The 27952-nt window shown below is 49.0% G+C and overlaps 12 protein-coding genes across 12 annotated transcripts; 5 read left to right on the top strand and 7 right to left on the bottom strand.

Annotated features, from left to right (window-relative positions):
- Positions 1-179: 179 nt before the first annotated feature.
- Positions 180-1352, top strand: JN550_009073 (uncharacterized protein; the record flags this gene model as incomplete). Its single annotated transcript, XM_049321106.1, has 1 exon — positions 180-1352. One exon carries the CDS (start codon positions 180-182, stop codon positions 1350-1352), a length of 1173 nt encoding a protein of 390 aa, XP_049168908.1.
- A 111-nt stretch (positions 1353-1463) lies between these two features.
- JN550_009072 (uncharacterized protein) lies at positions 1464-2306 on the bottom strand (the record flags this gene model as incomplete). Its single annotated transcript, XM_049321104.1, has 2 exons — positions 1464-1683; positions 1735-2306. The coding sequence occupies 2 exons, from the start codon at positions 2304-2306 to the stop codon at positions 1464-1466; spliced, it is 792 nt and encodes a 263-aa protein (XP_049168907.1).
- A 348-nt stretch (positions 2307-2654) lies between these two features.
- On the bottom strand, positions 2655-3777 carry JN550_009071 (uncharacterized protein; the record flags this gene model as incomplete). Its single annotated transcript, XM_049321103.1, has 3 exons — positions 2655-2931; positions 2978-3087; positions 3148-3777. The coding sequence occupies 3 exons, from the start codon at positions 3775-3777 to the stop codon at positions 2655-2657; spliced, it is 1017 nt and encodes a 338-aa protein (XP_049168906.1).
- A 442-nt stretch (positions 3778-4219) lies between these two features.
- Positions 4220-6282, bottom strand: JN550_009070 (uncharacterized protein; the record flags this gene model as incomplete). Its single annotated transcript, XM_049321102.1, has 8 exons — positions 4220-4870; positions 4921-4956; positions 5010-5060; positions 5116-5357; positions 5407-5574; positions 5641-5790; positions 5857-6055; positions 6109-6282. 8 exons carry the CDS (start codon positions 6280-6282, stop codon positions 4220-4222), a joined length of 1671 nt encoding a protein of 556 aa, XP_049168905.1.
- Positions 6283-7289: 1007 nt separating this feature from the next.
- JN550_009069 (uncharacterized protein) lies at positions 7290-7781 on the bottom strand (the record flags this gene model as incomplete). The annotated part of the gene is made up of 1 exon (XM_049321101.1): positions 7290-7781. One exon carries the CDS (start codon positions 7779-7781, stop codon positions 7290-7292), a length of 492 nt encoding a protein of 163 aa, XP_049168904.1.
- An 884-nt stretch (positions 7782-8665) lies between these two features.
- JN550_009068 (uncharacterized protein) lies at positions 8666-9437 on the top strand (the record flags this gene model as incomplete). The annotated part of the gene is made up of 2 exons (XM_049321100.1): positions 8666-8924; positions 8974-9437. 2 exons carry the CDS (start codon positions 8666-8668, stop codon positions 9435-9437), a joined length of 723 nt encoding a protein of 240 aa, XP_049168903.1.
- A 43-nt stretch (positions 9438-9480) lies between these two features.
- Positions 9481-12943, bottom strand: JN550_009067 (uncharacterized protein; the record flags this gene model as incomplete). The annotated part of the gene is made up of 5 exons (XM_049321099.1): positions 9481-9554; positions 9609-10028; positions 10080-10371; positions 10439-10639; positions 11222-12943. The coding sequence occupies 5 exons, from the start codon at positions 12941-12943 to the stop codon at positions 9481-9483; spliced, it is 2709 nt and encodes a 902-aa protein (XP_049168902.1).
- A 618-nt stretch (positions 12944-13561) lies between these two features.
- JN550_009066 (uncharacterized protein) lies at positions 13562-15235 on the top strand (the record flags this gene model as incomplete). The annotated part of the gene is made up of 1 exon (XM_049321098.1): positions 13562-15235. One exon carries the CDS (start codon positions 13562-13564, stop codon positions 15233-15235), a length of 1674 nt encoding a protein of 557 aa, XP_049168901.1.
- A 1480-nt stretch (positions 15236-16715) lies between these two features.
- Positions 16716-20794, top strand: JN550_009065 (uncharacterized protein; the record flags this gene model as incomplete). The annotated part of the gene is made up of 9 exons (XM_049321097.1): positions 16716-16818; positions 16868-17248; positions 17300-17620; positions 17700-17936; positions 17988-18029; positions 18142-18972; positions 19137-19319; positions 19520-19621; positions 19764-20794. 9 exons carry the CDS (start codon positions 16716-16718, stop codon positions 20792-20794), a joined length of 3231 nt encoding a protein of 1076 aa, XP_049168900.1.
- Positions 20795-21003: 209 nt separating this feature from the next.
- On the bottom strand, positions 21004-21876 carry JN550_009064 (uncharacterized protein; the record flags this gene model as incomplete). The annotated part of the gene is made up of 3 exons (XM_049321096.1): positions 21004-21216; positions 21268-21719; positions 21777-21876. The coding sequence occupies 3 exons, from the start codon at positions 21874-21876 to the stop codon at positions 21004-21006; spliced, it is 765 nt and encodes a 254-aa protein (XP_049168899.1).
- Positions 21877-22315: 439 nt separating this feature from the next.
- JN550_009063 (uncharacterized protein) lies at positions 22316-23618 on the bottom strand (the record flags this gene model as incomplete). Its single annotated transcript, XM_049321095.1, has 5 exons — positions 22316-22389; positions 22441-22572; positions 22632-23321; positions 23373-23433; positions 23523-23618. The coding sequence occupies 5 exons, from the start codon at positions 23616-23618 to the stop codon at positions 22316-22318; spliced, it is 1053 nt and encodes a 350-aa protein (XP_049168898.1).
- Positions 23619-24591: 973 nt separating this feature from the next.
- Positions 24592-26949, top strand: JN550_009062 (uncharacterized protein; the record flags this gene model as incomplete). The annotated part of the gene is made up of 4 exons (XM_049321093.1): positions 24592-24797; positions 25033-25675; positions 25726-26244; positions 26293-26949. 4 exons carry the CDS (start codon positions 24592-24594, stop codon positions 26947-26949), a joined length of 2025 nt encoding a protein of 674 aa, XP_049168897.1.
- Between the last annotated feature and the right edge of the window lie 1003 nt (positions 26950-27952).

The raw sequence follows: 27952 nt of genomic DNA, 5'->3' as shown, positions 1-27952 counted from the left end.
AGCTCAGCCAAAAGTTGTTGCAGTAGATGGTGAACTTTTACCACGAGTGATGAGTGCGTTAAAGGAGATGAAGCTCCCAAATGGGCCGACAATCGTGGCGTTGGACACTTCGAGAAGAATACTTGATGGCCCATTGCTGAAGGTGAGCGTGACACTATTTAAGAGTTAAAATACTAATCATGAAGTTTCCGGTCGACTTTGAAAGCAAGGAGGCCGTAGGTATTCCGCCATATGACCTATCGTCTGTGGACAACCGAACGATACCAGCTGCCATGGTGTTTAGTTCAGGCACCTCAGGAAAGCCAAAAGGGGTGGTCTTATCTCATCATAATCTGATAGCGCATCTGCTTACTGTGAGGACAACAAATCCGTTTGTGTATAATGCCCAAGTCAGGGAGGTGTTCTATCCTTCCTTCGCTCATATCTATGGCGTCACGTCTGGGATACTCGTCCCTGCGTGGACCGGAGGCTACGTTGTAGCGATGAAGCATTACGACTTCTTGCCGTATTTGCAACGCTGTTCAGAGATCAAGGGAACTATACTCAGGCTCGTGCCAGCGACTGCCATTAGGTTAGTCAAGGACCCTGCCTCGAGGGGCTTGGACTTGACGACGGTGAAGACCGTTATGTGTGCAGGGGCAGCATTGCCGCCGGAAATCGTTACAGGGCTTCAATCTATCCTTGACCCGGGAACCACTGTTCTCAATGGCTACGGGATGAGCGAGGCCACGATAGCACTGCAGAGAGATACCAGATCGGCCAAGGCAGGTAGTGTCGGGAAGCCGGCTTCGGGTGTGTCCATCAGGGTAGTGGACGACAATGGAGGCGACGTGCGGCCAGGAGAGGATGGCGAGTGCCTGGTCCAGACACCAACTGTTTTCATGCACTACAAGGATAACCCTTCCGAAACTAAGGCAACTTTTGACGGACGGTGGTTGAAAACAGGCGACGTTGTTAGGGTCGATGATGATGGCTTCTTCTGGTTGACGGGGAGGAAAAAGGAACTCATCAAGTACAAGGCAAATCAGGTTGCTCCGGCAGAGCTCGAAGCTATCCTTCTTGAGCATCCCTTGGTTAGCGAAGCTGGAGTATGTGGTATGTATGACGAATCAATGGACACAGAGGTTCCGGCGGGGTGTGTTGTTTTGGCTCAAGAAGCCAATAGAAGGCAGCAACAAGAACACCTCAAAACGCTCAAGAGCTATCTGGACAATCGAGTGGCACCGTACAAGAAGCTGCGGGGTGGGATATATGCTGTGAAGAGTTTGCCAAAAGGGAGTACCGGGAAGTTACTTAGAAGAGAGCTGCCTTCATTGATTGGGGACGCTAAGCGTCAGAGGTCGTGTCTCTGAAATTATACTGGTTATGGTGTATGGTGGCTACCTTAAGGTCTTGAAGGTATATTGAAATCTGATTGGCATACCCGAAGTTCTCGATGACTCTTGTGATTTCTTTACCAGTCTCTAACACCTCCAACCGCCGTCTATACTGATATCATTTCCAGAGATATAACTTGACTCATCGCTCAAGAGGAACGCGATCACGTAGGCGACCTCTTGAGGCTTTCCTATCCTTCGCAAAGCCACATCAGACAGGTTTTGCTCCTCGTATTCCGCAATAGTTCCAGTTCCATGAGTAACTATAGCATGTGCCTCATGAGACATTGGCGTCGATATCCGACCACTAGAAGTTATTTTCAGCGAGACTATGGTTTAGGGGGCTGGCTTAACTTACGGGCAGATAGCATTGACTCTTATCCCCCTTGCACCAACTTCCTTCGCAGCCGATCGTGTCAGGCCAAGTACTGCATGCTTAGAGGCGGCATAGGATGCATTCTTCGCGCGACCAGTAGTGCCACCAATCGATGAAGCATTCACGACTGAGCCATTCTTAGCCATGACCTTGAGCTGGGCTCGCAAGCAATGCATGACGCCCGTTGAATTTACTCCCATAACAAAGTCCCACTCTTCCAAGTCTTGGTCTTCGATCATCTTCAGGCCAATAGATTTGGGTATGACTCCAGCAAGGTTTACTGCTCCATCAAGTTTGCCGAATCGCTTCACGGTTGAGTCGATCCAGGCTTCGACTTGGCCATATTGGCGCACGTCTAGGGGCGATATGAGAATATCCGTCTGGAATTTCCTCTGAATGTCGGCTTGGACCCCTTTTAGAGCCTCTTCTTGAACGTCAGCAAGAGATAAGGTTGCTCCTCTGCTTGCAAGAAGGTGAGCTGTCTCCAGCCCAATCCCTGACGCTGCACCTGTCAGAGCAATAACTTTGCCGGCTAATTGACCACTGGCTGACATTATGACCGACGAACTAGTCCAAACTGTCTATTTTGGTTTGTGTTAGACTGTTGAATTGGTGCGGCAACATGAATATTTTTGAGGAGAACAATGCGGTTATCAACACCCGACAATAATACCCGGTCCGCGGTCTGCTTGGTAGAATTGCCTAGACTCCGCAACCCGAGGAGGGGCAAATGAGTTCTGCAGATGAAATCCCCCGGCCGGCGTTGGGCATCTGGACTTGAGATTTCTGCCGATGATTGCTGCCGCTGGTCCGTGTCCGGATCTGAAACAAAGTATAACTTTGTTGAAATGCAGTATTGCGACCGAGAGGGCCGGCAGCTGACTAGGAGCAGTTGTAGTCATTCACGCAGTATTTATCTCCTCGTCGATCAGCTTCGCAATCTCTGGAAACCTCTCTCTAAACCTTTGACCGATAGCCCAATTCTTGAGCTGCCGTATCTCGTCTTCGTACACAGGATTGATGATGACTTCCTTGAGTCCCGACCCCCCAGAGTTGACTGTTATCAACACATGTGCAGGATCAAAGTCCCATTTCACTGTAAAACTAGAGCTGTATGTAGATGCAAAGTCATCCAACGTGATTTCGGGATGTTGGACCAGATACTCTCTCGCCTTGGGCCTTCTCGAATCAGCTGCTTGATCTTGGGCATAAAGTCGAGTCTTACCATGGAACGCGATCTACCCAAGCAGCGTGAGGCAGCGAGAGCTGGCACGGAATTGGTCGCAGCCAATTTGGTAGGGTATCCCAACTACTTTTATCTAGAAAGACTAGCCACTTTGTAAGAGTTAGTGAACACAGCCAACGTTTGTCCATGCGTCATCGCGTCTTGTTTACCTTGAAAAGAATACTCATTACATAGAAGACAGCTACCTGTTTTGGGAACGTCTCAATCTCGGAATAGCTTCGAACGATATCTCCAGCGACGTTGCTAACTTCATCATTGGTTCGCTGATGTTTGTATAACAAGGAAGTTGGGTTTGGTTTCAGTCGAAGTGGGCCGGATTCTGTATCGGCTGGACTAGAGGCTCTCTCAGTGCGCTCGGAGGCGATAAAGTTTTGGAGAATATGATCTGCGATACACGACGGCTGCGAGTTGAGTGGCGGCGTTTCCCAGGGTTCCCGGTTGTTGAAGATCGGCAGCCTTGAATGCTCACCTCGATTCAGTAGGCTGAGCTGAAGTGCTGCGTTCTGGGCACGAAGTTGGGCATTCTCTGCCTCAAGGGCTGCAATCCTTGAATCAAGCAAGCCTGTTTCGTTGACCCTTGTGTTCAGTTCATTCGTTAAAAATGCGACTTGTCCATTAAGGTTCTGTACAAGACCTCTATGGCGGTCTCTCATTGCCTGCTGCGATTTGCGATCCCGAGCTCGCTTTCTCTGAAGATCGATATCGGTCTGGGACATGCTGGGCTGGCTCGTTGCCTCTGTCGAGACAAGCCCATCTTCTGTAGCAGGTGAAGATGACATGGTAACTGCATACTGGCATGATATATACGACGTGCTCGAGAGTGAATTCATGGGATAAAGTGGTAGTCTGTTATTGACCACGTGGAATAAATGGTTGGTCCAAACCTGAGAGTAGTGATTTCGCCATTGAGGACGTGGATGTACAGTACCCATAGGGATGTGCGGGGACAGCGTAAGTTAACCATGTTCTCTGAGGGCTTGGGGCAGTGCGGAGAGCGCCTTGAAGCCCCCAAACTTCGTACATGGCCTTAAACAAGTACGAGCGCTGGTCACCCCAACTCAAGTGGGGATGGTATATTTATTGGTTAGGGACATTTTCCTCCGTCAGAAGCTCAACCATGCACCAGTAGCGAATGACGCTGTCCAACATGACACCCCTTGGGAACGTATGTTTAGTCCAACGATGAAATCATATATTTTATAAGTACATCTTGTTTCATTGCTATACAACCGGGTCGCTATGCATTCTGCGCTCAACTCTGTCTGTTAGAAGCTCCTGGGCATTCTTGGAAAAGAGACAACCAACTATAGCTATGCCACCAAACCCTAGACTCGCCAAGTATACCGTTTGGAATGCTTGTGAATATGCTGTAGGTAAAACTGCAACCACGGCCGATTTGATGGAAGGTGTAAGCCCAGGGAACGATGGAAGCTTGCCACCAACGATAGCTGCCGCAAGGGCTGTTACTTGACTTTGGGGCAAGCCTGCGGCAACAGCGACCGGTCCGATGTTTGAGGGTACGGTAGAGGCCAGCCGGTTTGACAGTATCGTGCTGTACACTGCGACGGCGATTGACCCGCCCGCTGACCTGATAGATGCGAGCAATCCCGACGCGAGTCCAATATCTGCTGGCTTGCAAAATAGAGGAGCAAGTGCCAACGAAGCTAGTTCAATGAATCCTACGAAGAATGGTCCCAGTATTGTGAGTGCAATGCCCGTGTTTTTGGTCGCAGGGGTAAGAGATGCAAGAGAACCCACGAAAGCAACCATTGCAAATGTTGAGAAAATGATCCAGTACCGAACATTTCCTCCCCATCTCACAATGGCGCCAGCGCAAACTTGTCCTAAAGCTGTTGAGCTGGCTACAGTGCACTCGCATTGTGTTAGTTTCAAGAATGCTTGTAGCGGGAGCTCCGACCTACTGAGAGCCAACCAGCATACGTGATATCCGTCGTGAACTTTAGGCAGTCAATACCCATGTACGTGTATTTGCTGGACCGACGTGACCTACCAGGGCTTGCACTTGCTGGGGCCATAGAAGCACAGCAGAGTAGTAGAACATCTGGATTATGTCAGTGGTTTTTGGTTCCAAACAAAGAATACATGATATTACTTACGCTCGCCACTGTTGCGCAACAAACCAAGCTTATAAAACCGCGGTTTCGAAAGAACTTAACTGGAATAGCAGGGTATTCGAGGTTGGCGAAGGATTCCCACACAAACAGGACTACCAACAATGCGCCGCCAATGATTATAGTTGAGATTACAGGCGCTGAGACCCATGGATATATGGTTCCACCGAGAGAAATACCCATCAGGAATAAGGTAAGACCAGCAGTCCATAAGAAGATACCAAAGTCTAGATCAAATGTTAAGTCTTTTCAATGTGAGCTAGCTCGTCAACTCACAATCAAGTCTCTCCAAGAGTTCCCTCTTGCTCTTCCTTTCGTGCAGGAGATCAAATGTTGGCGGGTGGTAGAAAAGAAACAAAAGGACGATAGCTAGGCCCACAGCGATAATGTTGATATAGTAGCACCAGCGCCATCCTAGGGATTGTATTTCCACGAATTTTCGGGCTATCAACTTGTTAGACGAATTAAATGTGTAAAAATCGCGGCAACAAAGAAAGCAGGCTCACTCACCAATAATAGGCCCAAATGTTGCTATCGGTGCATTCGTTAAAAAGATGAACGAGAGAACAATTGGTCTATACTTGTTTGGCACCAGTTCGCCAACTGCAACGTTGAAGCTGAGCTGTACTGTCTCCCCCAATCCGTAAATTGCACTTCCAACTATCAAAACATCGATGTTTCTCGCCAGTGAACAGATGATGATGCCTATTAATGCAACGATATTACCTCCGATAAAGAACCACCTGCGTCCAAAGAGGTCTGATAAACGGCCGAGGATAGTATAAGTGAAAGAGAGTGCAAGAGTACGCGCAATATTAACCCAAGAGATATAAGGGCTGGGGCCAATGTCTGCGTTGATGTAGGTTAAGACATTTGTAGGTAGTATGAGGAAGATGTATGCCGACAGAGCGGATAAGCAGAATCCCTGAGACTTTGGTTAGAAAGTGAGTCAACTGGCATCTTGATATCATGACTGACAGTTATTGCGCCGATGAACCGAAGAGAATAGAAATACCCCTGAGGAAGGTTATCACCTAGGGCCTCCGATCTGATTGAAGATGCATCATCACCATTGCCATCTGGCCGAGATGAAGTGTGCTTTTCGAGGTCTTCTACTTGTCCGGTCTGAGGGGCATTCTTGATATCGTGCATGATGGTACAGTATACGGAGTAAAATGGAGGATTTGAAATCTCAGAGAAGGAGCAAGGGTCCGTGTCTTGCACGCCGTAAGTCTATAGGGGAGACCTCTTCCTGAAATCAGGCTCAAGATATGCTTGAGAACTCCAAAAGTCTCAAATAACATTTGCTTGTACCCTAACCCATGAGAAGATGCGTTTACCCCAAACGATAGTGAAATCTGCGGGGCAACCACACAATCTAAGCCATCCGACTGATGAGGTGTGATAAAACCTGAGAATACGTTTTCCGGGAGACGCAAGCAATGGTACCGCTGAATCATTAGCCCAGAAATGGAAAGCTTGGGATCGTTCAGCCACACCAGAATGCAAGTTAAGCAAGGTCAGTGATATGGAACTACTGCAAATGCAATCAATTTGAAGTGAGAAATTATGGCCCAATAATGCAAAGTTCACATCGCGCTGTTTCTAAGTTTCCGGTTTCATTTCGCACATTGATGGCATAACATCTCATGCGGTAAAGGTTAAGATTAACTAGTATCGGCTATGGCCTACCACCACCACACCGCGACATGATTCTATCAGATCTTGGCCAAGATACTGAAAGAAGGCGCTGTAAATTAATGGGAACAGTCAGAGGCGAGTCCCTCTCCATCGAGGCTCTCGTTTTTCTGAAAATGCTTTCAAGCCTTCCAGGATATTCTCGCCTCTTTGTAGCTCAGAAAATTCTTTCTCGAGTGTTAACTCGGTGGCTCTCTCCACTGAAGCCGTTTCCCAGCTTTGTCTTAGCCCAGCTCTGGTACATACAATGGCGTCCGGACTGTTTGAAGCGATCAGTTCGGCATACTTGATAGCTTCGTCGACAACTCTCTCTCTGGGCACGACCTTATTCACAAGCCCCCATTGATAGAATTCATGAGCTGTTGCCTTACGACCGGTTAACGAGAATTCCGAGGCTCTCTGAAGACCAATCGTTCTTATTATTCGCGGCAGGGCGCCTCCGATGGCTGCAAGTCCTCGCTTTACCTCCGGAAGGCCAAAATATGCATCCTCAGCTGCCACGACGAGATCTTCACCCTCGTTAGCGAGGATTGGTAAAGAGAAGATTGCAGAAACTTGCCGCAATTGACGACGAATTCGCATCCACCACCCATCGCTAGCCCGTTGACGGCCGCTATTACGGGCTTCTTGCCCATACGTCGGCTCAAAGGTTTGAAAGATGGAGCATTACCCATCCTGTTGTGAGGATCTGCACCATCTGCCATAGAATTGTTCCATTCCTTCAAGTCAGCACCAGCAGAGAATGCTCGTCCAGTACCCGTTATTATAGCCACGCTGAGTGTTGGCTCCAGGTCAAACCACTTCCAGACTGCATCCATTTCCCACTGCGCCGTCGTTGACATCGCATTCAGGTCTTTGGGGCGGTCCATACGGACCAAGAGGACCCTAGGAACTGGGAATGACAGTTCTAGGAATGTCGGAGTTGAAGGTGGAGGTATATCTGTTGGATGCATCTTTGCTCACTTTCCTTGCCAGTCTAGAGCAGTAAGCATGAGCTGAGGATAGAATACTCCCTTTCACAATATCACCTGAGTCTATTGTCATTATTTTTGATACTGATAACTGTAATCATCGAGATTGCCATAAATGTCCTAAGCCTTAGCGAATCGCTAAGTCTCGATATCTAACAGAGAGACTGAGAGACCTTCAACGAGTTGCGTTTCAGTGTCTCGGCTAAACGGAATCCTGCAAGTCATGCATGCTGACGATCCTTGCATCGTGTCCTATGTAGCCTTGCTCGCTTCCAGAAAATCCAGCACGCCCAGGATCGGTAATCGTTTCCCATGTACGACTAGAGCCGGTTAGCACCAGAGCTACTCGCTGCCACGGCCAAGTACCCCGCACTGCGAAAATTCAATAGTCAGCCTTTGGTCTGCGATGAATCAGTTCTTACTAGCGCTGGGACGTGTATCGATATCTCCTCGTTAGGTTTTCGGCCTATGCGGACAGGGTTTGAATGTGCTTTAGTTTCGGTGCAGATTCTCATGCTACAGGTCGGTTTGGGGGTCAAGTTGGCTGGGCATCGATTCCACTCCCAAATACCAATACCGCTTAACACTTTGAGAATGAACGACCCTATCATTGTCTTGAACCCTTGATTCAATTATACAAAATCGTCAAATAAAATCTTTTGTACATTATTGCACGCACTAAGGGTATAAACATCACTCACCGGGAGTCAACTCAGCGTCACAGCAGCCATATCGGTATGGCAAGTGCAAGAACGAATAACCAGGTTCCTGGCTGGATCTTAAACCCTTACCCTCATGTAGTACACAGCCTGGTTACGTTCCCTCGGAAACATATCCTGCTGGTTACTATAAATCGACCACAGTTCATGAATTGCCTGCCTGTCGAAGCTACCATTGAGCTTGGTGCGCTGTGGAAATGGTACGATGCGGAACCTGAACTTCGATGTGCCGTTTTCACTGGGGCCGGACAGAATGCCTTCTGCGCCGGCATGGACCTTAAAGAGCGGTTAGACATTATAGACACCAACGATATTGCATTCGAATATCCTCAAGGTGGTTTTGGTGGGATGTCCAATCGTACGGGAAAGAAACCGATCATTTCTGCATGCAATGGTCATGCCCATGGTAAGTGCCTGAAAGATTTGATGCAAAGGACCATCCTTACGCGCAGCAGGAGGGGGTTTCGAGATTGTACTCAACTCAGATGTTATCTTTGCATCGCCAAATGCCACTTTTCGACTGCCAGAAGTATTGCGAGGGGTTTCAGCCCTTGCGGGAGCGTTACCTCGCTGCATGATGCTCTTCGGGAACCACAGAACTATGGACCTTTGCCTCACTGGAAGGTTATTGGCCGCCAAAGAAGCCATGGAATGGGGATTAGTAAAGGAGGTAGTGCCCCAACATAGACTCCTTGATCGGGCGCTGGATTACGCATCCGAGATTGCAGCTCATAGTCCCGACAGCGTGATCATATCTCGACTTGCGGCAAGAGAGGCATGGGAAACTGGAATCAGTAGAGCAACAATGAGGGGACAAGAAATATACTCCGAAGCCATGCTCAGAAGTAAGAATGCCTCAGAGGGCTTAGCTGCCTTCCGAGAGAAGAGGAAGCCCAAATGGCTACCGTCGTATTTATGATACTCTAACTGTCAGAGTTAATATACTAAGAATGACGTCTATACTACAGCTTGTTCTTCTCCCTCTTCAAGTGGGCATATCCGTTAGATAGTGCTATTCGCCCGTCTTCTTCCACAGCTGTCTCAAACACCACATTTTCAAAATTGCTGTGTGAACTAATCACCCACATACGTGTTACGAGCTTGTCTCCAGGATACACGACACTTTTGAATCTTGCGCCGAACTTCTGAAGCCTTGCCGGATTCGACCTGCCTAGTTCCCGCAATACGCTGTGAGCGGCAATATTCCAAGTACCCAGTCCCTGGAGAATGGACCCTTTGAAGCCAGCGCGCTTGCCGAACTCCTCATCTGCGTGGAGAGGATTGTAATCTCCGCAGAGCCTATACAGCAGTGCGATTTCAGTCGTGGTCTGCATTTTATGGATAGCGTCAGGTGCTCGGGTTGGCATTTTGATAGCCGGCTTTGATGGACCTCGTGGGCCATCATATCCACCTTGACCAATACCAAAGGCGGTAGATGAGAGCCTGGCGTATGTTATACCAGTCTTGATGTCCACTAACTCCCCCTCAGATTCTAGGATCATAGCTCCTCCTAGCCACACTACGTCAGAGAAAAGTACTTGAGTTCTTAGGGAGCACAAACCTTTGTCATATGCTCCAATGACTTTGTTGCGAATTTCCAAGTCCAGTCCCTCAGAGCTTACGGGTAGTGGCCTTACTATCTCGATACCCCGTTCGCCATCCACCGACCTCTGAGGGTCAAACGGTGGGATCCCTGGCACGTCAACGGTGGTCGTGCGGGCAATGAAATCGAAAACGTCTTGATCAGTTTGCTTAAAGCCCAAATTGATCGGAAAAGTTGGGAAGGCAGCGAATTTGGGGTGGAGCTCGTACAAGAAATGCAGCTCATCTCGTTGCACTCCGATTGCATTGGCCTAATCCAAGAAGTCAGGTGGCCTCGCCTCAATGCTGAAGACTGGTGTGGTATTATGGCTGACTTACAAACAACAGAACGTCGCGGCGATTGTAACTGCACTTGACTGGAGGATATTGGAATCCTATGGCCTTGCGAAAGTCGACGTTTTCGTAACGACCCGTAGAATTTCTGATTGGGCTAGCGTTCGCCATTTGCGAGTTGTTTATGGACTTCAATTGGACAATTTGGGTAACTTCCGCTTGACTTTGTAAAGTAGATATCGGTGTCTTGCATGTGGGAAATAGTTCCAACCAACTTTACGAGGGGTGCATCGCTCAAGTTAATGGGTGCCCTACTCCGTACTTAAGTACTCAAGTACCTGGAGTGCTGGGTATTTGCGGAGTTATAGGCGGTACGAGGCCCGTGTGGCGCCCCGCGTGATACAGCAGCCGCTAACCTCAAAGCTCGGTAAAATCCCAGTGCCAGCATCTCACTGAGTTCTATCCATCCGGCTACCATGGCACAAACTAATTGACGTACAGTGACATCGAATTATTGCATAGTGCGATAGACTGTCATACTCTAGATCGTGGTCGGAGTCTCACTTAGTCGCATAGTTAGCTAACTTAGCTATCCATGCCTTTAAGCAAGAACGTGTACCATATGATCGACAACATTCGTCAGATATTTCTAGTCTCAAGTGTATGCCTGCCACACATTCATAACCTTGGCCCGAAATGCTCTTTTCTTGACCTCATTCGTAATGCATTCTCCATCTCAAGCAGTTCCAGTGGAAGCTCAACTTGTCGAGCTCTTAGAAACTCACCCATGCTTTTTCCAAACCCGTCCAAGATTGAAGAGCTACTTACACCATCCTGCAAGATCCCCTTCACGACGAAGTGGACCGCGTGCAATAATGCAAACTCGCAGCGCTCGACGGTGTACTTTTCATCCCAGTCGTCCGCAAAAAGCTCGGCGAGCCTGGAGCTGGTCATGAATGCTTGTAGCCACGGCCATGCCGCCGAGTTGCGAACCCAAAAGCCAACATTGGCGTTTCCTCCCTTGTCGCCACTACGAGCAAAGACCAGGTCGCCCAATGGACGCCGAATAGTCTGGCATTGTTCATCGAGCCCAGCCGCTGGTTGGTAACTTCGCTGGACTGGAACCTGCAAGATGCACTCAGAGCGTCTGCGAGCCTCCACCGCAACTACTCGTGGCCAAGTCCCAATGAACTGCACCTCTAATGGAAGATCTGATTGAGCCATAAGAGCGGGAAAATATTTCACGTACGGCCGTGCTTCCATAGTTCTCCAATCCATAGACAGGTGAAGTCCACAATATCCTTGCATGCCGTTATAGAATATGGCCCTTTTGAACTGGATCATGGCGTCTTTATCAGGAGACTGTGCAAACATTCGGATATGAACGGTGGATTCTGCCTGTGAACGAGGATTTGGGCTTGGTGTTCCATATTTTTCGATGCTGATGGTAGAGAAGTCGTTGGGGTTGATCTGGCGCATTACTTGGTCTTTTAGGAGCTGAAACTTGAAGTCTGTATCCAGTCCGGCGCAGAAGCCCGAGAGCTCAGCTTGCCATCCACCAGCTAGACATATCGCAAGCTTTGCGGTCAAGGGAGGTGCCATCCCTTTGATGCCCGTTACTCTGACACGATCTTTGCCAACCTCCTCTAACTTCGCCTGCTCGATGTCGGCAACCACATCAGCATTAAGGTAAATTGGGCCTTGGATCTCGTATAACAGTTGTGCCTTGCAAGTGTCTACTGTGACGGCCCCGTTGCTATCGACAGGTTTTGTTATTACAGCCGTCCCATCGCACGAAATTTCCGCGATAGGGTATCCTGCATGGTGAAGATGCTCAATCTCTTGAGCACCACAGAAGTTCCCCCCTGTCACGTAGGCTCCACACTCAATAAGATGGCCGGCCATAAGGCTCCCAGCCATTTTGTCATATTCCGTGGAGTTCCAGCCGTGCCACCAGTATGCAAGGCCCATCACGGGGCTCGCGTCGCAACACCGCCCGCAGATGACAATATCTGCGCCTGCCTGAAGAGCACTGACGATCCCAGATTGTCCCGTGTATGCATTTGCTGCCAAGATCTTCTGCTTCTTGGGATTGAAGTATTCCCCATCGCGATCGAGGTGTCGGATACTCCCAAGTTGATTCTGCCGCAGCCTCTTGGTCACATCATCTCCTATGACTGCAGCTACTTTCACATCATCAAATCCCAAATTCTTGAAGTATTCGTCTACCTTCACAGCAAGGCCTTTTGGATTCAGCGCACCACCGTCATGGACAATTTTAATGCGCTTTTCTGCTACTAGTCGAGCAGCGTCCCCATTCTCCCAGGCCAATTGCTCGAGAAAATTAGGTTCATACCCGAGCTCTGGCTGAGTTTGAAGCTCTATGGCCTTCCATGCGATGTTGAACTCGGCTAAGTAGTCAGCGGTAATGGCATCAACTGATCCCGATTTTGCCAATTTGTAGATCTGATCGATGCCGTCGCCAATTGCACCAGACGCATTGCCGATTCTGATAGGCCGAAGAGGTCTTTTTGAGCGTGTGGTGGTCATTGTCGACGCCCCAAAATAAATAGCAAGCAGGAAAGTCCAGAATGCCAGTAAATAGGCTTGGAAGTCGACCGTGTCGCTTGGGCTACTTTTCCGGAACTACCCTCCAAATGTGCAAATGTGTACCACCACTTCGAGCAGTATTGTAGTGCCAAGACGCTGCAGAACTTCGTTGCAAACTCTGGGCAATGCACAATACCGGAAAAGATTTCCATAACATCGATCATAACTAACGCGAGTAGCTTTCGACAGCTGCTCTAATGATTCATTAGCTCCTCGCAAAAAAAGGCGGGGCCTGCAGATCAACGAGAGCGATCCTGGGGCTGGACCACAAGTGGTAATCTGATTGCTCACGAATGGTCCGGCCCAATAATAGATATTTCTTGCTGTAAGCGACAGGTCAGCAGTACGCGATAGCGTAGAGGTCTCGATTTCCGCCACTACAGGCGTCCCGCAATGGCGTGGTCTAGATGGCGAAAAAGTAGACTAGACATGAGATATAACTTTGGTGTCTTCTCAACCCGATAGCGGGATAACGAGACAGAATTTGATAGTACTCGAAATTCGGGTTGAAATATTCTACTTGATTGCTCAAAGCTCCATACGTGCCAAAATCCAACAATGAGAACCTATCGCTCCGAGACTATTCCTATTCCACGGAACCAAAATCTTACTGAACTTCTCCACGCATCTATTGACCCGAGCCTCCCAGACTCGCATTTGGTAGCCAAAGATAGTCTCACCAATCGGAGTGTAACCATTGGTGAATTGCGAATTCGCGTGGGAAGAATTGCGAAAGGACTGGAATCATGCTTGAACCCACCAGATCAGGCAAGATGGGCCTTGATCCTCCCTAATAGCGTCGAGTATCTGGAGATTTTTCACTCCATTCTTTGGACTGGCGGCGTGGTGTGCCCCATCAACCACGCGTTGAAATCATCGGAAATAGGCCATGGTCTTGCAGTTTCACGCCCATTGTATGTCATCGCCTACGGGAAGGCAATCACTATCGTCAAGCAGGCTATATCTCTAGCACAGGTGGAGCTCAAGGGCATTGGAGTCAGTTGGGCAAATCCCACGGTATTCTCAGTGATATCTAGCGTTCCGGGCTTGAAGCACATTCCGACAGATTTTTGGGCAGAGAGCAGTCTTTCAATCCCTCACTGGGAAGATACCTCAACACGCCTCGCGTCTATACACTTGAGTTCCGGGACTACTGGCAAGCCAAAAGGGGTGGAGCTGACACATTACAATTTTGTGTCTAACTGCTACCAGCTCATTCACCATGGTAGAGATCAATTCAACGCCAAGTCGACGACAGTAGCATTCACCCCCTGGGCTCACATAGCCATGACCACGATGCCTCTGTTTCTAGGTCCGTTCACAGGGATGCTCCATCATGCTATGCCTTCTTACAGCACGGAAGATTTCGCGCGTCTAGTCGAGTCAAACAGAGCGACAAGTTTCCAAGGTGTCCCAAGCGTTGTTCTCACTCTGGCAAATACGGATGTGACGTCACGGTATGACTTTTCCCATGCAAGGATGATCAATGTCGGAGGCGCACCGCTTAGGAAAGCGCTCATCGAAAAACTGACAAAGAGAGCTCCATGGCGTCTAATTCAAGTGTACGGCATGACAGAGGCCTCAGGTTATGTTGCGTATCAGAAATTCAGCGAAATCCTTCCGGACGGCGTTATAGGACATCTGTTACCTAATATCGAGGCTTGCTTAAAAAAAGAAGGTACCTCCGATGATGCAGAGGAAGGAGGCCCTGGAGAGCTCTGGCTTAGGGGTCCGAATATCACAAGAGGATATGCCTTCAATTCAAATGCTACCGAAAACGCATTTCCCATAGAGGGCTGGTATAACACGGGCGACGTCTGTATCATTGATAAAGAGGGGAGGATAAGTGTGGTTGGAAGAAGCAAGGAGTTGATCAAATATCAAGGCTTCCAAGTTTCCCCTGCAGAGCTAGAAGCCTTTCTAAACGCGCATCCCAATGTAGTTGAAGGCGGAGTAGGTGCTACGTGGGACGAGAGTCGACTAACTGAACTCCCAACAGCTTGGGTGGTATTGAAGGATAAGTTCAAGTCGGATCAGGAGATACTTCGCGCTTTGAAAGAAGTTCATGTCACAATAGATGGTCAAGTTACCGGTTACAAGAAGTTGCGAGGTGGCGTATGGCACATACCTGCTCTGCCGAAGAACCCGACAGGCAAGATTTTGAGAAAACAGATGGTTCTCATGAGAGGCGGACTGTGTTCGATAAAAACTGACTTACGACCGAGACTATAGCAACAGTTCTTCGGTATATTAACAAAAATATGACAACAGAGAGTCTCGTTCATCTCGCCATGTCTGAACCCACCATTTTGACAGTCCAACTTCCAGCCCCACTTAGAAATAGAGTTCGGATATGCGTTGCCGAAAATTCCAAAATTTATACTCTCAGCTTGCTTGATCATGTTGTAATTATTGTTGACTCCTAAAAACTCCGGTACGCAATTCAAACCACTATGGCGCGCACTCTAGTTGTGGCACACCTACCTGCGGCGAGCGTGGAAGTTCGAGACGAGGTAGGTTTTGAACAGTAACAAGAATTAGAGACTGACGTGTCCAAAGTACATCAGGAAGTTGACCGAGTGCTCAAGATTCGCATTGCAGAACGAGCCCGGCGTAAGGAAGTATGCTGTTTTGTTGCCCAGAGACGAGACAGACGGAACTTCAGTCTACGTAGTTGAAGAGTAAGTGTTGGCTTAAGCTTCCCGTGATCTAAAAGAGAACAACATCCATTGACCAGGCCAGGTACGCTGATAAAGCGACTGTGGATGCACATATGGAAACACAGGGTGTGAAAGACATGATTAAATGGTCAACTACGGAGAGAGTCTTCGAGGGTGCGCCGACGATTCACCAATTAGAGATAATCGGCGGACTTGATTTCTCCAGAGAAATTTCAGTGACCGATCCGCATGTTTTGTTCGCAGATCTCAGCTATCAACCAGGCGCAGCCTCGCAATCCCTACCTTATTGGAAGCAAGTCATTGAAACTGGCTTGAATGAAGAAAAAGGAACCTTTGTTTATTCCTTACTAAAGGATGCCCAGAGCCCGGATAGACTGTGTGTACTAGAGGCATATGAAAGCCCAGAGTATCTGAAGGAAGTGCACATCCCGAGCAAAGCTATCCAAGAAAGGATCAGAAACACAAGTCATTTGAGAACAGGCCTCAAACACACTGCTCTGAGGCTTCGAGGTGGATTTCTTCACAGGGATTAAATGAGCATGATATCAGAATGAATATTGGTTGGCCCCGCTATATGCATGGGAAAGCCTATAACCACCGATTCCTGAATAAGCCATTCTTCTACTGATTTAGTTTGCCTCCCGTATTCCGGACGTCCCGATTTTGAACTGAAAGAATATCAGCAATTGGGAAAACATCTATCGACCAGCGTTATGCATGTTGTATAATTGCCATAGCCCGAAGCGGGGTTATGTGCTGCTGTGTTGCACCTGTGTAACAACGGCGGAAATGTGCTCGGAAATACTGAGTCATTAGCGTCGCCTGCATAATGCTCAGACTGGAGAATGGGGCGTATCATATGGAACATTTGATAGGCTCATTCGACCAATCTTAGGAAGTGGAAGTCCGGCTTGTGAATGTATATATCGCTATGACCTCCCGTGCAATCCTTTGAGCACCTCTTGTACGAAGAAAAGTACCTATCGCAATTATAGGTTAAAACCTTCGTGATATCATAAAATTACCTTATTATGGTGCCTATTAATCAAGATCCACCAAACGGTACTAGCGACCACCATGCAGCCAGCAGCACAGGAGCAAAAAGGCCTATCCGGATTGCGGGTTGCTCAGGAGGTGAGTCAATGGAGATCGATCAAAATCATCGACGACTGACAATTGTCAGGTGTATATGACCGCAAGAGAGCAATCCATGACATGGCAAAGAACGAGGATGTGGACGTGATTACGGGCGACTGGATGTCAGAATGTAACATGACTCTGCGAGGTTCCGATAAACGCGATCGCTTGGCGCAGCAGAAGATGACCTCGGGTTCAACAATCGTTGCACAGGGATATGAGCCTTACTTTTTGGAAGAAATCGATCCTGCCATCCCTTGGCTGGCCCAGAAAGGTGTCAAGATTGCAGTCAATGCCGGAGCCAGTGACGTGCACGGCCTAGCCGAAGCAGTCGACAAGCTGATAACGAAGCATGGGGTTAGCCTTAAGATTGGAATCGTTGATGGCGATGATGTTACAGACGCTGCACTTGAGCTCTATCGTCAAGGTAAACCCACATATAAATAATACACAAAATTGACTGCTAATATGTCAATAGGAGAACCTTTCTTGAGCCTTCCGGCGAATAAGCCAATTCAGGAGTGGGGTTTTGAGCCTATCTGCGCTCAATGCTACCTTGGAGGCACAGGAATTGCTGCATGTTTTCAGGGCGGTGCAGATATTGTGCTCTGTGGTCGCGTTGCTGATGCCTCTGTGACATTGGGTGCGGCAATGTGGTGGCACGGATGGACGAGAGATAATATGAAGGAGCTTGCGGGTGCCCTGATGATTGGCCACATAATCGAGTGCAGTACCTACGCAACTGGTGGCTACTACTCAGGCTTCAAGGATCTTGGTGTTCATGACACCGATATGGGCTGTAAGTCGTCACCCTAATAAACGTCATAAAATATTGAGACAGCAAGGGGATACTGAAAGTGCACTAATCTTATAAACAGACCCAATTGCTGCTATCGATGAAAAGGGAGAAGCGGTTATCTCGATGGAGCAAGGTAAAGATGGTTTGGTTAGTATCGCTACTGTTGCCAGTCAGCTCCTGTATGAGATCCAGGGGCCGCTTTACTACAACTCGGACGTAACAGCTTCCATTGAAGATATCGTGTTGCGAGAAGTCGGTGAAAACCAAGTGCACGTCTCAGGAGTCAAAGGGCTGCCACCACCGTCGACGACCAAAGGTAAGTCCAAACTTGGTAAGCATGAAAAGACAGACCTGACTTCATTCTCAGTGGGCTTAACAGCGAAAGGCGGGTGGCAAGCAGAGTTTCATTGTAAGTAGTTTCATGGCTCATGTGATAATATCTTCCGAGTCTGGGTTGGGCAGTCTCTAGATTGGGCAAGCCATCATTGGGCAACATAAACTACTGACTCCCGTCTTCTTAGTCTACCTCACCGGTCTTGATATCGAAGAAAAGCTTGCTATGATTGAACGGCAGACAAAGGCCCGTATGGGAAGTGATATTGAAAAATTCTCATGCCTGAAATTCATGATTGCCGGCGTCGTCCCAGAGAACCCATGCAGTCAGGAGGAGGCGACTGTAGACTGCAGGATATTTGCTCAAAGCGCAGACCCTGACATATTGTCGGGGTCCAGCTTTGTTGACTCTGATCGTGGCTCTTTCGCACGGTTCTGTATCGAAAATCTACTTCAAGGCTACCCAGGTAGCACTATGGCGCCCGACATGCGCACTGCGATTGGTCGCCCCTTCTTCGAGTATTGGGTCAGCCTCATGCCTCAGACCTTTGTCCATGAGACAGCCCATCTACCCGATGGGACTATCCTTGACATCCCTTCGCCAACCAACGTGAGGACGTATGAGCGAGAACAGCCTAGTTACGATACACAGAACCCAATAGACCTTGCAAGCCTCGGTCCGACCACGCTTGCACCTCTTGGATACGTTGTCATGGGTCGATCTGGCGACAAGAGCTCGAACTGCAATCTTGGTCTGTTCGTCAGGCATGACGATGAGTGGGACTGGCTTCGATCGTTGCTTAGCACATCAAAGCTGCGAGAGCTTCTGGGCAGAGATGACGTTGGTCGACAGATTGACCGCTGCGAGTTCCCTAACATCCGCGCTGTCCATTTCTTACTGAAAGATCATCTCGACAGAGGGTTCAACTCGACGAGCAGCTTTGACAGCTTGGGCAAGAATCTCTGTGAATACATTCGATGCAAGCACGTGGAAATCCCAAACAGGTTCCTAGATAGAGGTAAAATCTGACAGTCGAGGACGAGACCATGGGATGCTGCTCGCGAGTACCCGTCGTGGGGCTAATACGATTTGAGTCATTTGACTACACCCTATTACTGTGTGTTTTGATCCGTGGTGTCCCTCCCAGATAGACCGATCCATAACTGCGGGCCCGTTTGTTAGGCGAGTGGGAGATACGAGAGATTAAGATTCACCTCATGCAAAAGAGTCGTGTAGACCGACTCCGTAGGAGTGATAAGCTGCACGTTGCCAATTGGCTGAATTGGCTGATGGTGCGCTGTGAGGTCAAGCCCGACGAATTTGAATTGCGCTTCGTCGGCGGCTTCCGGACAGCCGCCACCGCCCGTAGGTGGACCCCATCGGTCTCATGCGCCCGCCGCCCCTTTGTTCAAGTGACAGGTATAAGAACTGCCATTCCCGCCAGATACTTGTATCGCAGTGTGTCTATCTCATTTCTGACAGTCACCTTCAAGTTCAATCCAATTGCAAGACTACCCACTGCCAGAGACGCTGAATTGACCTGCCCCGCTCATAACCAATCGAAGTCACAATGTCCCACATCACTGTGGAGCGGCTACAAGTCCCGGAATCGTCCGGCATCAACTTTGGTGCAACCATCACCAACGTAGACATCGAACATCTCACTGGTAAGATCTCATACGCATGTGACGCCTGATACGTGACAATCTGCTGTCGTGAAATTGGGAGAATACCCGTCAAATCGGTAACCTCCTCGGTAAGCTCGTCATTAACCCCTGGTTCAAGCAATCCGGGCTAACGTTGACGCAGATGCCGATTTTGATGTCATCCGCGAGGCGCTCTTCACGCATCAGGTCGTGATCTTCAAGAACCAGAGCGCGGTATCTCCCAAAGCCCAATTCGAATTGACTCGGAGATTTGATCCGGCCGGAACCTCATATGGTCACGGCAAGACTATAGATGCCAAACGCAGCATCCTGCATCCTGATCTAAAGACTGTTCCGCATCAGCCTCAGGTCCAGATCATCGGCAATGGCTTCGTGTCCGAATATGAGGGGTTGAAGGATTTTAGGCTGAAGCATCCGCACCACAAGACTTTCCATGCTACATCCATCCCCGCCGAGGATGACCTAGACTTCACTCGCTTTTATAGATGGCACATTGACGCCGCTTTATACGGCCTAGCTCCACCTGTGGCGACTACACTTCTGGCAGTCAAGGTACCCGGTGGACGGCGGCAAACCTGCCGCTACGATGACGGCACCGGCGATGAACTAGATGTGCCGCTTGGTACTACTGCGTTTGTGTCAGGCTACACGATGTACGACATACTCTCTGATGCCGATAAGGAGTTCGCGCGCACCACGAAGGTCGAATACGCGCCACACCCTTACATTTGGATGTCTGGGGCGAAAGCTCGCTCTGATGGGCTAGGACTGGTCACTCAGGGGCTGGAGATACCCTTTGACGACCTCCCTCCTATCGAGGAAGAGAAGATACAGATCTTGCCAATTTGCTGGCGTAACCCTGTCACGGGAAAACTTGCCATTCAGGTCCACCCTGCGGCGATACGCAGGCTTCACCTAGAAAACGGCACAGTGATTGAAGATCTGGCCGAAGTCCGTCAAATCATCTACCGACTACAACGGCCTGGTATTGCACCCAACATGGTTTACGCACATGATTGGGAGGAAGGTGACTTTGTTCTCTTCCATAATCGGGGAGTACTGCACTCGGTCGTTGGAGCATTCGCAGAGGACGAAGTCAGGCTCTTCAGGCAGTGCAACATAGCGGCAAGTCATCTGCCCGAGGGGCCGCGAGATGTTGCAGCAGCAGCTTGAAGTGCTAGAAGAGAAAGTTGGGAAGAGAGTTCTCATAGAAGCGACACATACATAAACTCACAGCCGTGCGATGCTACAAGGTCGCTGTGGATCATACCAGAAAGCTCACGAATATGTACTATCCTTGAATTACTCCTAGCTCATCAACGTCGGTGATTTTCTGAACGTCTTGCGCTGCATCCCCTAGGAGATAAGGTTGTCCGTTATACTCAAGCGTGGGCATACGGCTCTGGTTTCGGCATGAAGTTCTGATCACATGGCGAGAATTTCCACCATGCGGAGCGCCAGTAATATAAACCCTTCATGATGAGCGTTTTCAGCCCTGGAGGCGTAGGTGGAAAATGTGCCCATAAGCCGTTCTCCCAAGTAGTATCGTGTCCTAGGAATGCGAAGACGATACCCTCGGTGATACCAATCTTCCACTTTTTGATCGTCAGCAGTTTGGTTTCAAGTCTAAGATTGGAGCAACTTACGATATTTGACTGACCCTCAGCTTGCAGCGCAGCAGCGAGACCTTTCATTTTCTCTGGCCCAAATCTTTGCAAATCAAGCAGGCATTGAACTTCTTCAGCAAGATGCTGGGCCAAGACATTCCCAAAATCATCGATTAGCTGCACAATTCGATGCCCGTCATATGGCTCTTCGCCTGCTAGAGCCCTTGTGAGGTATTCCTGTAACCTGATGAGTCCGTCATGGAATCCCTGGTGTTGGTCGACGTTGTTCTGCATGATCCCGGCCTGTCCAGCCATTCTTTCGCACTCGGGGAAAAATGAATCCTCCTCACTATCGTGGTGTACTGTTAATACGTTTACGAAATTTTTCGCGTAACCCAAGAAGTCTTGCACATCCTCAGGGTTCACGTAAGGCGCTTGGTGATAAATAGAATTGAGACCCCTGATGAGAACGTTATGGGCAAGTGCCATCTCTGACATCTGTGTAAGTAATAAATCATCAACTGGACCGGAAAAATCGAGGGACTGACCTGTTGCGGCCTCATTACATACATTCTGCTTCTCCCCTTCTGGTAGTGCAGCGAACGGCGTAGGTACTAACGGGAAAGGACGCTCGAACCAGTAAACCATCTTAACGACCGATCAGCGTGTGGCCCACGGTAGAATCGGCACTTCGTTAGGTCTTGGGATATCTCTCAAGATGCAAGGGAAACCCCAAGACCAAGAGCGAGTCTCTCTAGTTAAGGGATGTATTTCAATCAGGTTTGCCTGGGAACGATCCTTGGCTTACTTGGTGCTTATCAAAGCAATGAAGGCTAGCGGCCGCAAATGGGTAGCGGACAACCAACCAGAACTTGTTCTTTTAGTCAGGCTATGGCTCCTTCCGGGCATGTCAGAGTCCTGCGCAAAGCCTTTTTGAGGCAGGCCCCAGGCAGGCCTTAAAGTACCCCATAAAAAAGCAACCGGGGAGCAAAACTCTATGAAAACGGTGACACTAATAAGACATTATTCCATAACGGTTCATGTTTCTTCAAATTCAATTGTATCTGATCTCTTATGGTCAAAGCTATCATGCCCAGGAGCTAGAACTAAACCTTGCTATATATACTACAAGCAAACCGCCCAACATATCTAGAGCAACGACTGCGCAATCGTTAGTTATTTCCCTGGTATAGATGGGCTCCGAAAACTTACAGAACGTAAATGACCATCCAACGCCAATAGCATCGATGAGCGGTACAACAGCGGCAGTGCAAGCAGCCGCACAGACGTATTGCACAATATATTTGGTGCAAATGACCTCCGCCTTCTCCTTAGGCAATACCTCTGTTGCTGTATTAGTGAAATGGGTTCGTACAGAAAGCAACAATAAAGAATGCACCTACCGGCAGTATACGTATTCAAAGCATTGAACGTCCCCATGAGACCGGTACCGACCCAGAACCCTGCCACGATAGGCAGCGCCAAGCCACCAAACTCTTTTTCCAAGCTCCATCCATACAGCAGCATAGATATCGGCAGCACGATAAAAAGACCAGTCAAACCGCTATTGAGTCGATCTTTAGGTAACCGAATGCCTTCTCTCTTGACGATATAACGCTTGACAGTGCGGTCAGAGAATCGCCCGCCAACCACACTTCCAACGAAGAAACCAATCCCCGGTGCTATGTAGAAAAGACCACTGACAAGCGGTGTCGTGAGATGGAACCGTGGGTTGATGATGTGTCGTACGGAAGTGAGAATACCGAACTGGGTGACAGCTAATACGCCGCACGTAAGATCCTGTTTGAAGATGGTCAGGGAGGAAGCACTGTTGGGAAGCAAGGCAAAACACACCGCTAACAACACGTTTGGACGGCGAAAAAGCCTGAATACTCGAACAGGGTTAAAGCGCTCGAAGGCAGTAACGGCTGTCCATGCGAGCTTTTCCTCATCCTCATGATCCGCCGATTCTCTCCTGATTGTCGGGATCACAAGAAGCGAGAGCACAAAACCAAGCCCGGCCATGGCCGTCTGAAGCCAGTATATGGCCCGCCAGTTGCTGAATGTGACAATGATACCCGCAATACATGGCCCTATCAGATATTAGTTCTAAAACTAGTAATTTCTGTTGAGCACAATTCTACCTATTGCGGGCCCAGCGACGCTGCCCACCATGAAGAAGCCTGTTGCTCTCCCACGCTTTACCTGTAAAACATGAAAAAGTCAGCAACTGATTTTTTGAGCTATAATAAGGCAGGAAATCAGAGTGAACTTGAATTATTAGCTAAGCTTACCGGCTCAAAGATATCAGCGATATATGTCTGCCCGGCAACCATGAAATATGTGCCGGTAAAAGCACTAATCATTCTCATAGCGGTAAAGACCCCCATGGTTGGTGCCAAGGCTGTCCCGATCGAAGGCGCAAACAGAAAGAATATGCATATGTTGTATATCTTTCTACGGCCGAATATGTCACTCAGGGGAGACCATATCAACGATGAAAGTCCCATTGCTATGAGCACTCCTGCGTTGCTAACATTAAGGATTTCCGGCGTCGTTAGAAGATCCGCTGCTATCTCCGGGGTTGCAACTAGTAATGACGTGCTGGAAAACGTGACGCATAGGGTCATCCAGCTGACCACAAATAGGATAAGATATTTTCGCCATGATGGGAGATCGGTACCCAACCTTGGCGAAGGTTGGTCCCGTGTTGTCTTAAACTTGCACCGCTTTGCGTTGGACATCACTAGAAAAGACCGTAAAGACGTCACTGGACAAGACCGTCAAACTTTTCGATAATAATTGACGCTGCCGGAGTCAACAAAGGCAAAATCCCGTCCTACGGTCCGGACGCCAAGTTCCTTTTGAACTACAGCCGTTATCATCTTGTCGGACGTACCGTGGGTCCACTTTGAAAGTCATTCGCCGTCACCTTTCCATTTGTAGACGTGCACAGTTTCTCCTGAGGCCAGGGTGGAGCCCCGGCTTAGATCATCTTCGGGATGTTAGACAAGATGCCGACAAATGGAATAGGACACACCGTAACCCCCAAGAAGAAATTGTAAATTGGCAATTAAGCGGCAAATATCGCAGCGAACATGTCGTCTGTCTCTCATGCAATTCCATTCCCGGATAGTTGGTATGTTTTAGCTCAATCATCCATCCCACTGGCTGTAGCTGGGACCAAGACCTGGGAAAATGGTACAGAGCGGAGATCGAACGGTTAGGTCGCACAAAGCATGCATATGCAAGGCACATCTATGTCACATTTGGCACTGTAAAGTACCTCTGAGATTTGCAACTCAGGTTATGAGCTCCTCATGATGAACCTCAAAATATCATTGTGATGCAGCGCTAGTCGCTATGGGCCCGATTGTGGAGTTCGGTAAGTTGACATTTTCGCCGAGCCTGAATCCACCCGACATCGGCCTTCTTCACAAAATCCGTCTTGTCCCCGAAATCTCTACCCACCAAGAGCTCGGCATCCTGTATCCGGCAGCGAATACAATGAACAGGCGTGCACTGCGGACTGCCGAGCAGCTGGCCGACCTTAGGGGCAAATCAACAGCGTAAGTGACCGTTACCGTGCTGCAAATCGGGAAATATTCTGATGTGTTCAAACAAGCTGTGAGAAATGTCATTCCCGTAAGGTGAAGTGCTCAGGAGGGCAACCTTGCTTGAGCTGCGTCCAGTCTGGTAGCGAAGCCGAATGCGTCTATCCCAAACGTGATCGGCAATTGCGAGTGAGCCAAAAGTACGTCGAGGTATTGAATAAGATCGACAGTAAGGCTGATCCAAAATAAGTTACTTGGAAGACCTGCTTGCAGAAAATGAAAGACTCCGACGAAATGTTCGAGTACGACAGTCAGAAACTGGCGTCGAAATCCACAATGTCCCCCAAAGCGCAGCAAGAGAGGGCGAGCCGACTGATGGTCCAATTCGAAATCCCCTCTTCGATGACAGGCCGTGGTTTCACACTACTCCCGGTGCCCCTATCCTGATTGGCGAGGCAGCAGATGCAGCGTTTGCAACGCGGCTCTGCCAGGCCCTATCGAACGAATCTTTCGTCCATATCCAAAGAACGAGTTTTCCAGCAGACAATACGTTGTTAGCACTAGCGGGCCCAATCTGTCCTTTCCCGACACCTGGTAGGGCACGGTTTCTCCTGAAAGCTGCATTGAAAAACGTGTCTCGAGGCTATCACATTGTGTTGAAGAGTGCCTCACATGTGGCTCTAGAAAAGCTTATTCACCAGCCCTCAACTGCCGATATTTTGTTGAGCTCCAAAATATGGGCACTGCTGGCACTTGGTGAGTTATACACCGCAAGATCTGGAAAGCCCGAATCGCAATTTCCTGGGCTCTCGTATTTCGCACAAGCCAGCCGAGCACTGCATGTGATTCAAGAAAGACCTAGTCTAGACTCGATTGAAGTGTTACTTCTGCTTGTAGGTTTTCAGACCAGCCGTCGAAATGCCATGACTAACGAAGTACGCAGTCCGTGTACAACATCAATTGCAATAGACGCCACTCCGCATACTGTCTCGCTGGTTCGGCTGTCCGCCAAGCGGTCATCATGGGTCTGCAACTAAATGTCCCCGAGAGTCAGTTGGGCGATAAAGTCCTGCGAGAGCACCGAAATCGTATTTGGTGGACAGCCTACGAACTCGACACGCTCATTGCGGCCAGGCAAAGTCAGCCAGCATCCATTCAAGAGGAAGATATTCTCGTCGACCTACCATCAAACGCAAATCTCCCCCCAGACGGTCATGATGATTTTGTAGATGCCGCCGAACTCGTTGATAGAATCAAACTTGTCAGATTGACAGGTCAAATTACAAAATTATTATATAGAAGAAAGACACAGAAGGACTCATTCCTACAACGGGTTCAAAAGGCGTTGAAAGACCTCCAAGACTGGTTTCAAGGACTAGGAGACAACCTTCAATCTGACGAGCAACACCTTTCGCGGGCCGTGTCTGGACCAATGAGATCCTTGTTACTTTCCTTTAATCAAGTAAGCCCCCATCCACATATTCAGCCCCCATTTCACTCACAACCACAGTGTATGATTGTAGCTACCCGACCAGTGGCGCTCTACGTGCTACGTGCACATCGAGAGACTTGGTCAATGCCTAACCCGGCACCCAAACCCAACATACCCGCAAATGTCCAGACACTGACGGACGCATGCATACGCTGTGCCAGACACTCGTTCTCTCTCCTGGTAGACTCGTGGGTAGATGGTTCATTCCTCACGTTCGATTACTCTCCAACGTTATATCTGTTCTCGGCTGCCACGATACTCTCTCTGTCCAGTCTTCTGCAAGGGCAGGGTTCGTCCAAAGACCGAGATGATTTTGAATTGGCACTCCAGCTGACTACTGAGCTCAATCAAAATGGCAATTGTGCTGCTGTGGAATTTGAACGGCACCTGCAGGCAATGAAAGGTTGCATGAAGGTGTTCGAGGAATCTACTCAAGTATCGACTCACACCGATGGAATTGACAGTTCAGGAATGGTATCCCAAGCTCCCGGCAGTATGGGCTTGGATTACGCTTTGGGCACAACAACTTATAATACCGGGACGTTCACTGCTGGAATGGCCTTGGCTGAGCCTTCCATGCAAGCCTTCCTTTCACAGTCTGATCCAAACTTTCAGCATATGGACATCTCCATTTTACAGAACGACTTTGATGGATTCTATTGGCCTGAGTGCTGAGGACACGCAACCGAGACCTTACCATTGCCATCCGGTTTAGCTACTCAATTTTATCGTTTGCTGCCTAGATGGCCCATGTCGTTCCATATTCGCGCGAAATATATCCGACACAGATGTCATTAGCTAAGCACTGTTCGCGGGGACCAGGGCTCCCATCAACGGTTAGACCACATTCAGAGGGACTAAGTACTTATATATCAACAGATCACCCTCCAATATTTGTCTAGAACAAGTTCGCAGGCTATGATCTCAGGGTAGCCCAAATGCGACCAGCAACAACCGGCCAAGGCCCGCTTTGCTTCTGTAGATACGTGCCCATACGTGTGGTACGTGCGTGAATAGGTGGCTCAGTGAGGCCGTAGTCAGTACCAACAGCTTGGTAAGTTACCACTGGATATGTGGGTGCGGGGAGGGAGGAAGCTTCAAGAGTAAGTTCGACGGTGCACAGTTCTAGAAGCTGTGGATTGACAAGTACATATCCCCAGGACCCTTATTCGATGTCGAGACCGGAGCACGCGCGGGACACGACGTCAATTTCGCCGTGATAGGTAGGGCGACGCGAAGGGGCGAACCAGGAAAACTCAGCAAGCACAGACCACATCTCGCGTCTAGTGGACCAGACTCTGCATTTACTATACCACCCGGTGGTCTGTGCCTGGGGACTGTGGAGACCACTATAACGTAAGTTTTATCAAACGAGCAGATTTTTTGGGGCGATGGCATCGTAGGCCCCTCGGTTTGAGGGCAATGTCGCACCTGTGCATCCTCCGGCCGGTAGTCGGAACGGGCTACATTCCAAGAATGGGCAGGACCTGTGTCTTCCGGCGAGGATTGGGTTGCGTCAGGGTGCTTACCATTGAGCCCAGCCTTGTTGGTTAAGCTATTGTGCCACGCTTGGGACGTCAACGGACTGCCGGACTGGCCGATCTGGCCACATTCTGGGGTTATGCAGGCCCCGTTCGGGCGGAACCGAGCCGTTCATGACTTAAGCTCCTTAATACCT

Source organism: Neoarthrinium moseri, assembly GCF_022829205.1.
Source record: "Neoarthrinium moseri strain CBS 164.80 chromosome Unknown scaffold40_Wmoseri_CBS_16480, whole genome shotgun sequence".
NCBI lineage: Eukaryota > Fungi > Ascomycota > Sordariomycetes > Amphisphaeriales > Apiosporaceae > Neoarthrinium > Neoarthrinium moseri.
This window is presented reverse-complemented; position numbering and strand designations above follow the sequence as displayed.